Source organism: Ambystoma mexicanum, chromosome 8, assembly GCF_040938575.1.
Source record: "Ambystoma mexicanum isolate Mex_15411 chromosome 8, UKY_AmexF1_1, whole genome shotgun sequence".
NCBI classification, from domain to species: Eukaryota; Metazoa; Chordata; class Amphibia; order Caudata; family Ambystomatidae; genus Ambystoma; species Ambystoma mexicanum.
In genome coordinates this window covers 336,491,382-336,506,943 of record NC_090929.1, presented here as the reverse complement: position 1 = coordinate 336,506,943, position 15,562 = coordinate 336,491,382, and the positions used below count along the sequence as shown (strand labels likewise).

General features: G+C 48.3%; 1 protein-coding gene across 1 annotated transcript in view; it reads right to left on the bottom strand.

Annotated features, from left to right (window-relative positions):
- Positions 1-1,818: 1,818 nt before the first annotated feature.
- Positions 1,819-15,562, bottom strand: part of LOC138473585 (lipocalin-15-like) — a 248,165-nt gene continuing 234,421 nt past the window's right edge. Inside the window, exons 7-8 of the mRNA XM_069612156.1 lie at positions 6,951-6,976; positions 1,819-1,989 (exon numbers count right to left, since the gene is read on the bottom strand). Of these exons, the coding sequence (XP_069468257.1) occupies positions 6,951-6,976 (26 nt within the window). The 3' untranslated portion in view covers positions 1,819-1,989. The remainder of the gene's footprint in view (positions 1,990-6,950; positions 6,977-15,562) is intronic.

Genomic DNA, 15,562 nt, shown 5'->3' with positions numbered 1-15,562 from the left:
CCATCTATGCCTAGCAATTACTGCCCCATCACCACAGTCCCATTACTGCTAAAAAATCATTGACTGTGCCGCCTGTGTCCAAATTCAGTAACACCTTGAACAACACCACATCCTCAGCGTCAATCTGGCTTCCACCTGGGGTACAGTATGGAAACAACCCTTCTAGATCTCAAAAACCAACTAGATGATTCCAGAGACTCCGGTCCTGGACACCTCATCCTCCTCATGCACCTAGACCTTTCCGTCTCCTTCAACCTCGTAGACCACCCCACCCTCTGCTGCTACCTTGCCAGCTCTGCATTCTTCTCCTACAAAGCTACTGAATGTATTGCTTCCTTCCTCCAATCACACTTCCAGAGTCTTCTCCGGCCATTCCTCAGCCGCCCAACCCCTATTTCGAACAGTCTGCCCCAAGGATCCTGTGTGTTGCCGACTATCTACAACGTCTACACCAAAACCCTTTTTGACCACCTTGACTCATTGGGCATCACATATACTAACTATGCTGATGACACCCAGATCCTCCTCCCGCTCTCCGGCAACCACCACCAGGACTCACAAAAAGTCAACTCCATCTATGAAACCATTCAATCTTGGATGCCGCTCATCTCCTCTGTCTAAACTATGACAAGATGGAAGTCATCCTTTTGTCCACCCAGCCCGCCTGGCTAAAGTCGTCCCAACCTATCAATCATTCATCATCGACGGCCAAACCATCTCAGTCTCCCCTGCTGTGAACACCCTTGGCATCCACCTAGAAGCAACCCTGAAAATGCCACGACAAGGGAACACCATTGTGTCCTGCACTGCCTACGCCACAAAACTCATCAACGCCAGCAGACCGTTCCTCTCCAACGACAACTGCCTCACCATTGCTCGCTCCATAATCGGCTCTAGACTAGATTATTGCAATGCACTTTTCTGTGGCACCACGGAAAAACCTAAACAAGCTGCGAAACATCCAAAATAATGCTGTCCGTGCCGCCCTGGGCCTGCGCAAACACGGCCAAAATTCAAAATCCTTGCCATCACCCATCGATGCCTCGCAAACACAGCACAAAGTTATCTATCCCATAGGCTGACAAAACCTGTCACCACCAGACCAACCCGATCAATCTGCAGTCACTGTCTCACAGTTCTCAGGTTCAAGCGTTCCAAAGCTGGTGGGTCCAGTTTCCCCTTCACTGCCGCCACATCGCACTATGAGCAGAACCATCCTACAACGCCTTCAGAAAGCAAGTAAAAACTGTTCTATCTTTGCCCCTCAGTAACTCTCCCCCTTTAGTCCCTCTCTCCCCTCTGCAAATAGCGCCTAGACGGCCATTGGTTAAGCGAGCTTCTACAGATGCTAAAATAAATAATGATCCTAGTTTAGTATAGTAAGGTGGCAGGTGGGCTGGCCAATCAGATTTCAGGGGTAGCAAGCGCCACCCCAGGCCACTCCCTGGACACGCCACTGCTAGCACAGCAGTATTCAAGCGTACTTATTCGGAGCCCCCCTTGACTGAAATATTGTTGCTAAGTCCCCCCTTTGAATACAACTATTGTTGCCAGGCCCCCCAAGATGCCATATTTGCTTATATTTTCTATAAAGAACAGTCACTATACTGACTTTTTGAAGAGCCTGGCGCCTCCCGGTCGCATTCTTAGGCCTCCCCTATAGATGCCAGCCCCATAGTTTGAAGATCACTGTGTTAGTTAACCCTTTCCCTGCAGTGTTGTCAATGTCTGTTTATTTGCATTATGTATTGACATTTCCATAGCTCCCACTGGCGCTGCTTCACAGCGCCCACTCGTTCAAGTAGACAAGTAGGCAGGTTTGTTTTTAGTGCATTTATTGTGAGTACAGAGCAGGAGGGTCATCTCTTCAAGCCACCGAGGGGCTCTGCTGTCTGGCAGCCCACATAAAACAGGGTAAAGGTGTCAGAGTCTGAGAGGGGCAGAAATGGAAGCCGGTCAGTGCAGGGGCGCTTTGCTCCCCAGTGTCTCCTGCAAGAGAAAGAAAAGGCTGTTAATGGAGACGCGCAGACCACTTGGGCTCCTCGGCCCGCACATCTCCGGGGCACGGCTAGGTCAAAGGTCATCTTCTCTTCCCTAAGGCTTGGCACTGAGCTGTGGGATGGTCTGGATCCTGAGGAGGAGATAGGCGCGTAGTTTATCAAGAGATCGTTTCAAATGCAGTGGCTTCACTTTGGGTGGGAATACTAGCAGGGGGTCTGCAGGGCAGAGCTGCAAGGTGTAGGCTGAACTGGTGGGTGGGTGGCTGCGGCCGAGGACAGAGCACAGGGCGCTAGCACTGGAATAGCAGGGCCATTCAGACCAGAAGCGTTTCCTGATCAATGCGGTTCCCAGGCCTTGGGTAGCATAGAGTGGTACAGGCCAGGATTGAGGTGCAAAGGCTGAGCTATGGATGCTGGCCCTGGAATAGGAGGAGGATGGCAGGCCAGCATTGAGGTGCAAAGGCTGAGCTTTGGATGCTAGCCCGGGAATAGGAGGAGGGTGGTAGGACAGGACTGAGGTGCAAAGACTGAGCTATGGGTGCTAGTCCTGGAATAGGAGGAGGGCGGCAGGCCAGGACAATGAAGCATGACCAGAGCATCGGGTGTTGCCGGCCAGGAATGAGGTGCAAAGGCTGAGCTATGAGTGCTTGCCCTGGAACAGGAGGAGGGTTGCAGGACAGGATTGTGAAACGCGTCCTGAGCAGAGGGTGACGCAGGCCAGGAATGAGGTGCAAAGGCTGAGCTATGAGTGCTTGCCCTGGGACAGGAGGAGGGTGGCAGGCCAGGATTGTGAAGTGAGTCCTGAGCAGTGTGGTTCTCAGTACTTCGGTAGCAGAGGATGATGCAAGCCAGGACTGAGGTGCACATGATGTGGTATGAGTGCTAGTCCTGGAATAGGAGGAGGGCTGCAGGACAGGATTGTGAAGTGAGTCCAAAGCAGAGGGTGATGCCGGCCAGGACTGAGGTGCACATGATGAGGTATGAGTGCTAGTCCTGGAATAGGAGGAGGGTGGCAGGCCAGGATTGTGAAGTGAGTCCTGAGCAGTGTGGTTCTCAGTACTTCGGTAGCACAGGGTGATGCAGGCCAGGACTGAGGTGCAAAGGCTGAGCTATGAGTGCTAGTCCTGGAATAGGAGGAGGGTGACGCAGGCCAGGTCTAAGGTGCAAATGATGAGCTATGAGTGCTAGTCCTGGAATATGAGGAGGGCTGCAGGACAGGATTGTGAAGTGAGTCCTGAGCAGAGGGTGATGCAGGCCAGGACTGAGGTGCACATGATGAGCTATGAGTGCTAGTCCTGGAATAGGAGGAGGGTGGCAGGACAGGATTGTGAAGCACAGGGCTCAAGTCTAGGGCACAAGCGGCTGGAAGGCGTCCCCCACATTTTTTCAGGAGTGCCCTCACTTTTTTCAGAGAGCACCTTGATATGCTAATTTATGGTGATACCACATTCAATTGACTTGGTCCCTGGAGCATGTACTGAGCCGCCTGGTGCCCAGTTCTGGGGTAGCAGCAGGTAATGCCGGATACGATTAAGGTGCATGAGCTGAGCAAGGGGTGCTGGCACTGGACAGGCAGGGATTGTAAAGCATTTCACGAGCAGTGTGGCTCTTAAACTCATGCAAAATAACGAAGGACTTCATAACGAATCGAAAACAACGAAAAATAACGAATTGTTGGTAAAAATATGTATGGGGTGGTGTTAAAATGGGCGGGGAGGGGCTTGGTTGATATGTTTTTTGGTATAGGTTCGTTATTAATTCATTCTCTGTTATATGATTTGTCTAAATCACATGGAACTGGCTCCCATTACTGGGATAGCAGGTGTGATGCAGGTCAGGATTGTGGTGCATGGCCTGAGCTATGATTGCTAGCCCTGGAATAGCAGAGGTAAATCAGGCCACGATTGTAAAGCGTGTACTGAGTCGTGTGGTGCCCAGTACTGGGATAGCAGCAGGTGATGCAGGACAGGTGCATGAGCTGGGCTGTGGGTACTGGCACTGCAATAGCGTGGATGTGGCAGGTCAGGATTGTAAAGCATGTCGCACTTGCACGGTCCGAACAAACAAGACCTAGTAGGATCGTTTGTTTTGTCCTCCCTCTGTTGTCCCTCCCTTGTCTTGTCACGCTTAGAAACACTTGTGTACAGGCGTGTTTTAAATGACATATCATATCATATCATGAGCAGTGTGGATCCAAGTAATGGGATAGCAGTGGTTGATGCAGGTCGGGATTGAGTTGCATTGACAGATCTATGGGGATAAGCAGTGCAATAGCAGAGGGTGATATAGGCTAGTATTGAGGTGCATTGAGGTGCATTGACTGACCTATGGGTCTGAGCAGTGCAATAGCAGTGGGTGATATAGGCTAGGGTTGAGGTGCATTGACTGACCTATGGGTCTGAGCGGTGCAATAGCAGTGGGTGATATAGGCTAGGGTTGAGGTGCATGGGCTGACCTATGGCTCTGAGCGGTGCAATAGCAGTGAGTGATATAGGCTAGTATTGAGGTGCATTGACTGACCTATGGGTCTGAGCAGTGCAATAGAGGTGGGTGATATAGGCTAGGGTTGAGGTGCATGGGCTGACCTCTGGGTCTGAGCAGTGCAATAGCAGTGGGTGATATAGGCTAGGGTTGAGGTGCATGGGCTGACCTATGGGTTTGAGCAGTGCACTAGCAGAGGGTGATTTAGGCTATTATTGAGGTGCATTGACTGACCTATGGGTCTGAGCAGTGCAGTAGCAGTGGGTGATATAGGCTAGGGTTGAGGTGCATGGGCTGACCTATGGGTATGAGCCGTGAAATAGCAGTGGGTTATATAGGTTAGGGTTCAGGTGCATGGGCTGACCTATGGGTATAAGCGGTGCAATAGCAGTGGGTGATATAGGTTAGGGATGAGGTGCATGGGCTGACCTATGGGTATAAGCGGTGCAATAGCAGTGGGTGATATAGGCTAGGGCTGAGGTGCATGGGCTGACCTATGGGTATGAGCCGTGAAATAGCAGTGAGTGATATAGGCTAGGGTTGAGGTGCATGGACTGACCTATGGGTCTGAGCAGTGCAATAGCAGTGGGTGATATAGGCTAGGGTTGTGGTGCATGGGCTGACCTATGGGTATGAGCAGTGCAATAGCAGTTGGTGATATAGGCTAGGGTTGTGGTGCATGGGCTGTCCTATGGGTATGAGCCGTGAAATAGCAGTGAGTGATATAGGCTAGGGTTGAGGTGCATGGGCTGACCTATGGGTATGAGCAGTGCCATAGCAGTGGGTGATATAGGCTAGGGTTGAGGTGCATGGGCTGACCTATGGGTATGAGCAGTGCCATAGCAGTGTGTGATATAGGCTAGGGTTGAGGCGCATGGGCTGACCTATGGGTTTGAGCAGTGCCATAGCAGTGTGTGATATAGGCTAGGGTTGAAGTGCATGGGCTGACCTATGGGTTTGAGCAGTGCCATAGCAGTGTGTGATATAGGCTAGGGTTGACGTTGAAGGTGTGACCACTGCAACCGCAGTCAGTGATGTAGGGCAGGATTGAGATGATTGTCGGAGCTGTGATTTGAAGCAGTGAGTTAATGTGTTCCTCTCTAGGCCCTTTTCATGAAGTTTATCGCAGCTGGGTTTCTCAGTGCGCCATGCATGTGCTGGTGTTGGGCTGTTGTGCTGCATCCTTACTTATAAAACAATGATAATGCTTCATCGTACCAGATCTACTTATCCATGTCAAGTACCTTTGCCCATGCCAATGCCGCCTCTTGGTCATGACTATTCATACCAGTTATACCTACTCATACCAGTTCTGCCTACCCATACCGTCTTCTGATAGCTTGGCCAGTCCTGCCTACCGACCCTTCGGAGCATTTGGAGGCCTGGAAGAAGGGTCCCGCAGTTGGTGCCCGGGAGAACAGGCCCTTCACAGGGATGGCACATAGTTTGACTGTTCTCCAAGATGATGGGTAAGTGAATGAACAGGCTTTCTGGAAGCATACAAAGGTTCTTCCATCCATAGGTTAGGGACAACCACAGGTTCTAATCTGCAACTCTCTGTCAGGGATCTAGTGTGTGTAGGTTCATCATTCCAATATGGGGGCCATGACTGTAGCATTTCCTATGAAAGGTGCGGTGACCCAAAGGTCGCCCCCATGCGGATAGGGCAAGAATGCAGACATTTCAAAGGTTGCTATGGTAGCGATGTTGCTAGTTGGACCACACTGATTCTCGCTACGTATGCCATTTCTACAGATGGATTTGCCTTCTGTGTATCACTGGCAATTTCACATATCAAGTCCAAGTTTCACATATGAATGCCATGTTTCCCCTCTCAATACCAGGTCTGCATACCAATGCCAGTTTTATATATTAATGCAAGTTCTAGCAATTCCAGTCATGCCTACAAATGGCATTTAACAGTGTATATGGCAGTTCTGCCCACCAATGCCAGTTCAGGATACCAATGCCACTTTTGCATATCCATGCCAGTACTGTATATTAATGCCAGTTCTAGCAATTCCAGTTCTGCCTATCAATGGCATTTAAGAGTGCATATGGCAGTTCTGTCCATCAGCATACCAATGTCAGTTTTGCCTATGAATGCCAGTCCTGCATGATATGATATGATATGTTATTTATAACGCGCTTAATACCCAGAGGTTTCTAAGCGCGGACCCGGGGATCAAACCTGTGTTGGTCCGTGTCGTCTTGCTTCCAAGGAGAGCACATTGCCCCTGAGCAATCCTCCCGTGACGACGTCAGTTCTGTCTATTAATTCCAGTTCTGTTTATCCGTGCCAGTCTTGCCTATCAGTGCCTTTTAGGAGTGTAAATGGCAGCTCTGCCGATCAATGCCAGTCCAGCATATATGAGTAGTAAGCATTTTGGAGTTTTCCGAACTTTACACATCATCGATTTTCTGCTTAGTGTATGCAAATAATCCACCAGTTGTCAAACATGAACTCACCTACATGTTCTCGGGAATACATTCCACTGAAAGATAAAAGATGGAGAAAAAGGGTTACACAATACTCTGCCTTGAGCGCCCTCTCCTCTTTAGCCCAACAAATATTTACGAAATGAGTACGCGTCCACTGATGGCGGGGGCAACAAGGAGACTGGTGTGCAATGTGTTGGGCAGTTAAAGAGGTCCTGTGTGCAGAATTGTGGGCAGAGTCGGCACCACAATGTATGGTAAAGCCCCCTGGCGCTGTGTAGCCAGAATGCAGTGTAGGTGCTTGTTAGGCAGAAACCTGTGCAGTCCCCTTAGGGACCACGGCAAAAGATGTAGGATTACAGGTGGTTGGCAGTAAACCCAATTGGTAGCAGTCTGTACCACCCAGATTTACCTGGTAGCTGTGGCTGAGCAGTCAGACGTCTCTCAAGATGAGTTAGGCAGTATATAGAGTATACACAATAGGTGCAGAGATACAGTAGCACAAGCAAACACTGACCAGAGCTTTGGTGTAAAAGTGTATAATTATTTATTTAAAGACACACTTGTAAATTATACTAGCACAAAAAGGTAAGTAAATTCAACACACAGTCACTATTATATATATACAACCCTAATTACTTATTAGACAAGTCTTAATGAGAAACACCACTTAGTTTCAGACAGAGGGGAGCGCTTAACATAAGATGGCACTCTAATAAGTTATTAAAAAGGGAGGGAAAAAGGCAGAGTTATGAAAGCACACAAATTTTAATACGTTTCAAAGAACCACAGTGAGGCAGGTTAGGCAAAGTCTACTGGAGAGCAAGGAAGTTCAAATGCCAGGCCCACTCTTAGAGACAGCAAGCGAAATGTGTCCAGTATCACACAGTGGGGTTATGCCCAAAGAGTCTTTGTAGAAAGTTCACAAAGATTGAGATCAAGTCACGAAAAGTTAGTTAACAGGTCCCAGGCTAACCCAGGTTAGAAAGTCGAGGATTTACTGTCACCCCGAATGATCTGTCGCAAGGGAAGGCAGGCGGGACACAGTGCCTGAAAGTCGGAAGAACGCTCCAGCTGGGGCAGTTGTTCCTGGCAGCGGTTGCAAGTTGGTGTTTTGTCCAGAGGAAGAGGAGGTCTCGACGTGGAGGAAAACTGAAGGTCTGTTGCGCTGCCAGGGAAGAAACCAGCCGCAGAGTTTCCCGGTTACAAGGTACCACCCTTTTCTTTGTGGTAGTGGTAAACCATGGTATTGCGGTTCCCGAGGCGGCCACGAGATGGTCCAGGAAAGCGAAAAGACGGGCAAATTGGTTATCCCCACCAGTCAAAGGAAGAAGACTCTCCGGGCTGGAGATCTCCTCTGTCGTCAGGAAAAGTGGTGAGACGGTTCAGCAGGGCTCCACCGGTGGTGTCGTCATTGCAGGTCGGCTCGGCTTCTCCCTCCTCGGATTCTTTAGGTCCTGTGGCGACTTCTGAAGTTCCAGTCCCCAAAGCCCTGCTTTTATGCAGAAAACCCCCATTCATTCAGCCTAGCTGTCACTCAAACATGCTAAGTGGTGAGCCGGGCGGCTCACCACTTGGGCCAATCACACAAGAGTGTGACTTGAGTTGCCGAGGCAACTCAGTCCAGGGTGCCTAAACCCCCACTCTTAGCAGGAGAAAAAATAAAACCCCAAAAATCCAGCAAAGCTGCTGGGGGACTCACTAGGTTTGGGAAATTAGCCTTTACAGAGAATTCTCCCTAACACTCGCCCACCCCCCCCAGACTAAGGGACAGGAGGATTTAATCCACTCCTGGATGAATCTCATACCTCTAGTCGATGACATACATCCTAGAGAGACCATCAGTATTTTGATGGTGACACCCTGACCTGTGCTCAATGGTGAAATCAAACCCTTGCAGGCAGATTGACCATCTCAATAGTTTTGGATTTTCCACTTTCGTTTGCATCAACCATCTCAAGGGTTGGTGGTCAGTCTGAATGACAAAAGTAGAACCATACAAGTATGGCCTAAACTTCTTCAGTGCCCATACAATAGCAAAAGATTTTCTTTCGATAGTTGCCCACCTTGTCTCAGGATCCTTCAGCTTTCTGCTGATGAAGCAAATGGGGTGCTCCCTACCTTTCTCATCCAGTTGGCTAAGGACTGACCTATACCTACATTAGAAGCATCTGTCTGCACAATGAAAGTTTAGTGGTAGTCAGGAGCTCTCAATACTGGTGCTTGGCAAAGAGCTTTCTTCAGGTTTTCAAAGGCCTGATTGCATTCCTCCTTCCATTGGACCTTCTTAGGGAATTTTGGAGAGGAGATTACATTCAGTGGAGAAGCTATTGTCCCATAGTTCTCTATGAAATTCCTGTAATACCCAGTGAGGCCTGGGAAGGCTCTCACCTGGGTTTGAGTAGTAGGTGTTGTCCAATTTTGCACAGCTTCAATCTTACTGAGCAAAGGCCTTATTTCTCCACCTCCTACCTCATGCCCAAGGTAGACCACCTTACTCTGACCAATTTGGCATTTACTTGCCTTTATGGTCAGATTGGCCTGTCCAAGAGCCTGCAAAACATGTCCTAGGTGGTTAACATGCTCTTCCCAGGATTGGCTGAATACTGCAATGTCACCCAAGTATGCCATGCAGAAATCCTCCATCCCAGCCAGAACCTGATTTACCATCCTTTGGAATGTTGCAGGTGCATTTTTCAATCCAAAAGGCATAACCTTAAATCGGTATAAGCCAACTGGGGTAGAAAATGCAGTCTTCTCCTTGGCATGGTCTGTCAAGGCTATTTGCCAATAGCCTGACGTAAGGTCAAATGTGCTGAGGAACTTGGGTGAACCAAGTCTATCCACCAACTCATCTGTCCTTGGCAAAGGGTGGGCATCAGTCTTGGTGACTGAATTAAGAGCTCTATAGTCCACACAGAATCTCAATATTTTGGATCCTGCCTTTGGTACCAACACAACTGGGCTAGACCATGGGCTAGTAGAGGGCTCTATTACCCCGAGATCAAGCATCTTCTTGACCTCCCCTTTGATGTGGGTCCTTAAATTTTCTGACATTCTATATCCTCTGCTTTTGACTGGCAGACAGTCACCAGTGAGTATATCATGCTGTCCCCAAGGGGCCAAGCCTGGTGAAAGTGAGAACAGAGAGGCAAACTGATTTAACATAGCTTTGCACTCTTCTTGTTGCTCAGGTGTCAGATTTGAAGAGAGATTTACTCCTTCAATCTTTTCGTCCAAGGGTAAGCCTCTGAGGAGATCAGCGAGAGCTTCACTCTCTTCTTCCTCTTCTGTTGAAGATAGAAGCAAGGCTCCTACTTCAGGCCTGGAGACATACGCCTTTAGTCGGTTGGTGTGGAAGACTCTGGGAGCCTCCTTGGGATTGCCCAAGTCTACTAGATAGTTCACCTCTCAAGTTTACCCACAACCTTGAAGGGTCCCATCCATTTATCTTGCAAGGCCCTCTGCCTTGTTGGGATCATAACTAGAACTAGCTGGTCTTGAGTGAACTCAACTATGTTAGCCTTTTGGTCATGCCAATGTTTGACCAAAGCTTGTCCAGCTTTCAGGTTATCACTTGCTTCTGCCATCATTTGTGACATTCTCCTCCGGAGACCTATCACATAGTCAGTCACTCTGACTGGCTTGGGGGAAGGAGCACTCTCCAACCCCTCCTTAATCAGGGCCAATGGACCTCTGACTGGATGGCCATAAAGAAGTTCAAAGGGAGAATGACCTACTCCCTCCTGAGGGACTTCTCTATAAGCAAAGAGAAGGCATGGCAATAGAAGGTCCCACTTTCTTTGAAGGGGATCTTCTAAAGCACCTATCATGCTCTTCATGGTTCGGTTGAACCTTTCTACTAACTCATTTGTCTGAGGGTGGTAGGCGGTAGAGAACTTGTAAGTAACTCCACAGGTTTTCCACATGGCTTTCATGTAGTGTGACATAAAATGTGACCCCCTGTCAGAGATTACTTCCTTAGGAAACCCAACCCTGGTAAAAATACCAAGGAGGGCCTTAGCCACAGCCTGAGCTGTAACAGTCCTCATAGGAATTGCCTGAGGGTACCTAGTAGCATGGTCTACTACAACAAGGATAAACCTGTTGCCTGAGGAGGTTGGGGGATCAAGGGGACCAACAATGTCAATCCCTATCCTCTCAAATGGGACTCCCACAACTGGGAGAGGCACTAAAGGTACCACATTCTTGGACCCAACCTTACCAGAAGTCTGGCAGGTATGGCAGCTCTTGAAAAACTTATCTACCTCAGCCCCCATCTTTGGCCAATAAAAGTAGAGTGAGAGCCTTTCCTTGGTCTTCTTGAAACTCAAGTGACCAGCCAAAGGAATCTCATGGGCCAGTTGCAAGAACTGTTGTCTGTTTTCTTGAGGTACTACAAGCCGCTTGAAGTCTCCAGGTGCAGACTCAGTTGGTTCACTGTAGAAGAGGCCATCTTCCCAGTGCAACCTATACTTCCCAGGCTCTTGCCCATCAGCCTGAGAAGCTGCCTGTTGGCGAAGACCTTCCAGAGTTGGACATTCTCTCTGTCCCTTACGGAAGTCTTCCCTGTTGAGTCCATCTTCTGCCAGTAAAGACTGCAGCTCAGGATGGTCAACAGGATCCAGATCTCCAATAAGTTCTTGGCCTTCCACTAGCTCTTCTTCAGAGTCTAGCTCCACCATACAGGGTTGTACCTCCCTCTCAGCCTCAGCTGGAGGTGGAGTTACAGGTGTAACTTTGGACAACCTAGGGGAAGTCCTTGTTGGAAGCACTGGAGTGATTGCTGTTGGCTGTCTCTTGGAAGTCTTGGGTTTCTCCTTTGCTTCTTTTTGTTCAGTGATAGCAAGTTGTAACTCCAGTGGAGTAGGAGTGATATCTTTCTTCATCATCTCCTTGGGAGTACCTCTCATGGTTCTCTCCCTTGCAGGTCTGGTGAGCTCCTGTAACCTTTTACTAGGAGGTCTGGGGGTATGTGACACTACTCCAAGAGTTTTCAGGTCATTACCCAACAGAACCCTTCCTGGTACCTCACTTTGTATGCTGACAGGTATCTTCACAGTCATGTCATTACACTGGATGAGAACTTGTAATTGGGGAAGCATCTGCACAGGCCCTCCAGCTAACTTGGTGAGGTGTTTGGGTGCCTTAGCAACATCCTCAGCTTGAAAAAACGATTTATCCACCACAGTTATGCTGGCTCCAGTGTCCCTAATGGCAGGAGTCTCCTGACCATTCACCTGGACACTGTCCTTATAATATTCTTTAGTATTATCTGGGATAGAGTTATAGACATCTTAATTCTGTTGTTACCACAGACCCAGAGACACTAAATAAACACTGGCTGAGACTCCAATGGGTTCATCAGCCAGCAGTAGAAAGTTTCCACTTGCCATTTGTACTTCCTCTCTGGAGCGAAGGCTAAGGAGACAAGCTGGACCCCTGAAGGTTTACCCTTACATCTGGGATCTCCTTTCACATGGTCAGGGGAACCACAAACCTAGCATTTACCAAATGCTTTCTGGAATGGTGGCGTGCTCTGACCTCCTTCTGGTTTACCACCAGAGGGTACACTACTCTGATTTGGTTTCCCTTGTGGTTTACCCTTATTGTTCTGTTTGGGGCCCTCTTTGGGATTGGAATTATTAGAATTCTCTTTGGCGTCCTTTTTTGGCTGTTACCCCTCATCCTTTTTCTGAGTTACCCCAGAGTCCTTGTGAGTAGCCCTGTTGGCAACCCACAAGTCAGCAGCCTAAGCTAGTTTCCTGGAATCTAATTCCTTTGAATCAGCCAAGTGCTGTCTGAGCTCAGGAGAGCAGGCATCATAAATTGACTCCAACATCACAAGATTCTTCATTCCCTCATAAGTGTTCACCTTGTAACCCTTAATCCATCCTTCTAAGTTCTTCAAACTTTCACTCACCCAAGTAGCCCAAGGGGTACCATCATGCTTTTTGATGGTCCTAAACCTCTTAAGGTACTGGGAAGGGGTCTTCCCAAATCTAGCTATCAAAGCTAGTTTCACACATTCATAATCCTTCTTATCCTCCTCCCCGAACTCCATTACCACATCAGTTGCAACAGGGGGGAGCCTAGAGAACAACCAGGAAAGTAACTCATTTCCTGTAATGTTCTGGAGCCCATGATTATATTCAAACAAACTCAACCAATCCAACACATCCAACTTAGGCTCATACATACCCACCAACTCCTTAGGCATCCGGGGTCTTTTGGGACTGGAACTCCTAGAGGATTCGGAGAGAGAAGCACCTTCCACAGACAATTTTTTCATTTCTAGCTCATGGTTGAGCTCCATTTCTCTGAGCCTTAGTTCTTGGTGCCGTTGTTCTGTTTGAGCACTAATTCTTTTGAATTCTAATTCAAGCTTCATTTTTCATTTTTTCTAGTTCCATATATTGAGGATTAAGTGTGGGACCTGGTAAAGGTCCAGTAGGTACAGCTGGCAGGGCAGGTAGAGGCCCAGGGGAGACAACTCTAACATCTTCCACCTCCTCTTCTGCTTCTGGCTCAAAGTTAGCAATACACATTCATATCAATATCATTGCTGTTATCTACACATGCTGGAGTGGTAGGGTCCTCTGAACCACCATCCAGACTTTGGTTTGCTAACAACCTTTCTATTAGCTCCATTTTCTTGCCCTTAGTCAGGAGGTTCTTATGCTTACAGAGAACTCTTAAACAATCAGCAGTTTTTGTAGCAAGGGACTCTTGACTATAGCTTTCCATAGTTGACATGTTTTAGAAAATACTTCTTTAGTGCTAAGCTTTGTGGCTAGTTGCACTAAGGTATCTATAAGCACACTAAAATGTATACTCGATACAAATCCCACCGCTGTGCACCAGTGTTAGGCAGAAACCTGTGCAGTTCCCTTAGGGACCACTGCAAACGATTTAGGACTACAGGTGGTTGGCAGTAAACCCAATTGGTAGCAGTCTGTACCACACAGGTTTACCTGGTAGCTGTGGCTGAGCAGTCAGACTTCTCTCAAGATGTGTTAGGCAGTATATAGAGTATGCGCAATAGGTACAGAGATACAGTAGCAGAAGCAAACACTGCCCAGAGCTTTGGTGTAAAAGTATATAATTATTTATTTAAAGACACACTTGTAAATTACACTAGCACAAAGAGGTAAGTAAATTCAACACACAGTCACTATTATATATATACAACCCTAATTACTTATTAGACAAGTCTTAATGAGAAACACCACTTATTTTCAGACAGAGGTGAGCGCTTAACATAAGATGGCACTCTAATAAGTTATTAAAAAGGGAGGGAAAAAGGCAGAGTTATGAAAGCACATAAAATTCAATATGTTTCAAAGAACCACAGTGAGGCAGGTTAGGCAAAGTCTACTGGAGACCAAGGAAGTTCAAATGCCAGGCCCACTCTTAGAGAGTGCAAGCGAAATGTGTCCAGGATCACACAGTGGGGTTATGCCCAAAGAGTCTTTGTAGAAAGTTCACAAAAGATTGAGATCAAGTCAGGAAAAGTTAGTTAACAGGTCCCAGGCTAACCCAGGTTAGAAAGTCGAGGATTTACTGTCACCCCGAACGATCTGTTGCAAGGGAAGCCAGGCGGGACACAGTACCTGAAAGTCGGAAGAACGCTCCAGCGGGGGCAGTTGTTCCTGGCAGCGGTTGCAAGTTGGTGCTTCGTCGAGAGGAAGAGGCGGTCTCGACGTGGAGGAAAGCTGAAGGTCGTTGTGCTGCCAGGGAAGAAACCAGCCGCGGAGTTTCCCGGTTACAAGGTACCACTCTTTTCTTCGCGGTAGTGGCAAACCGTGGTATTCCGGTTGCCGGGGTGCTTGGCATGAGCAAGGTGGCCACGAGATGGTCCAGGAAGGCGAAAAGACGGGCAAACTGGTTATCCCCACCAGTCAAAGGAAGAAGACTCTCTGGACTGGAGATCTCCTCTGTCGTCAGGAAAAGTGGTGAGATGGTTCAGCAGGGCTCCACCGGTGGTGTCGTCGTTGCAGGTCGGCTCGGCTTCTCCCTCCTCAGATTCTTTAGGTCCTGTGGTGACATCTGAAGTTCCAGTCCCCAAAACCCTGCTTTTATGCAGAAAACCCCCATTCATTCAGCCTAGCTGTCACTCAAACATGCTAAGTGGTGAGCCGGGCGGCCCACCACTTGGGCCAATCACACAAGAGTGCGACTTGAGTTGCCGAGGCAACTCAGTCCAGGGTGCCTAAACCCCCTCCCACACCCCATGTGGTACCCAGACAGAGTGGCACCACTTTTGGAGCCAAAAAGTGGAACAAAGGGCTCGACTTGGGTTGGAGTCACAGAAGCAAACACAAACGCCATTTTGGAACCAAGTTTCGGCAAAAAATACCAACCGGTGAATTTATATTCATTTAATAAACCAGCGGTATGTTCGAGGCCATTTTAAAAAGTGGTAGCCTCGAACAATGGGAAAATCCCATAGGAATATATTCGCGGTCGAATATAAAAAGTAGTATCCACTGCCACCAGCCAAAACTCGGTCGGGGGAACTGGACAGTGCCCCCTCGAATAACAGACCCCGGGGCAATCGAAATGCCCCGACCAGTACGTCCACAATAGGATGGTTTGTACTGGTTCTGTTCACAATTTGAGACTAGTAAAGCCAATGGTGA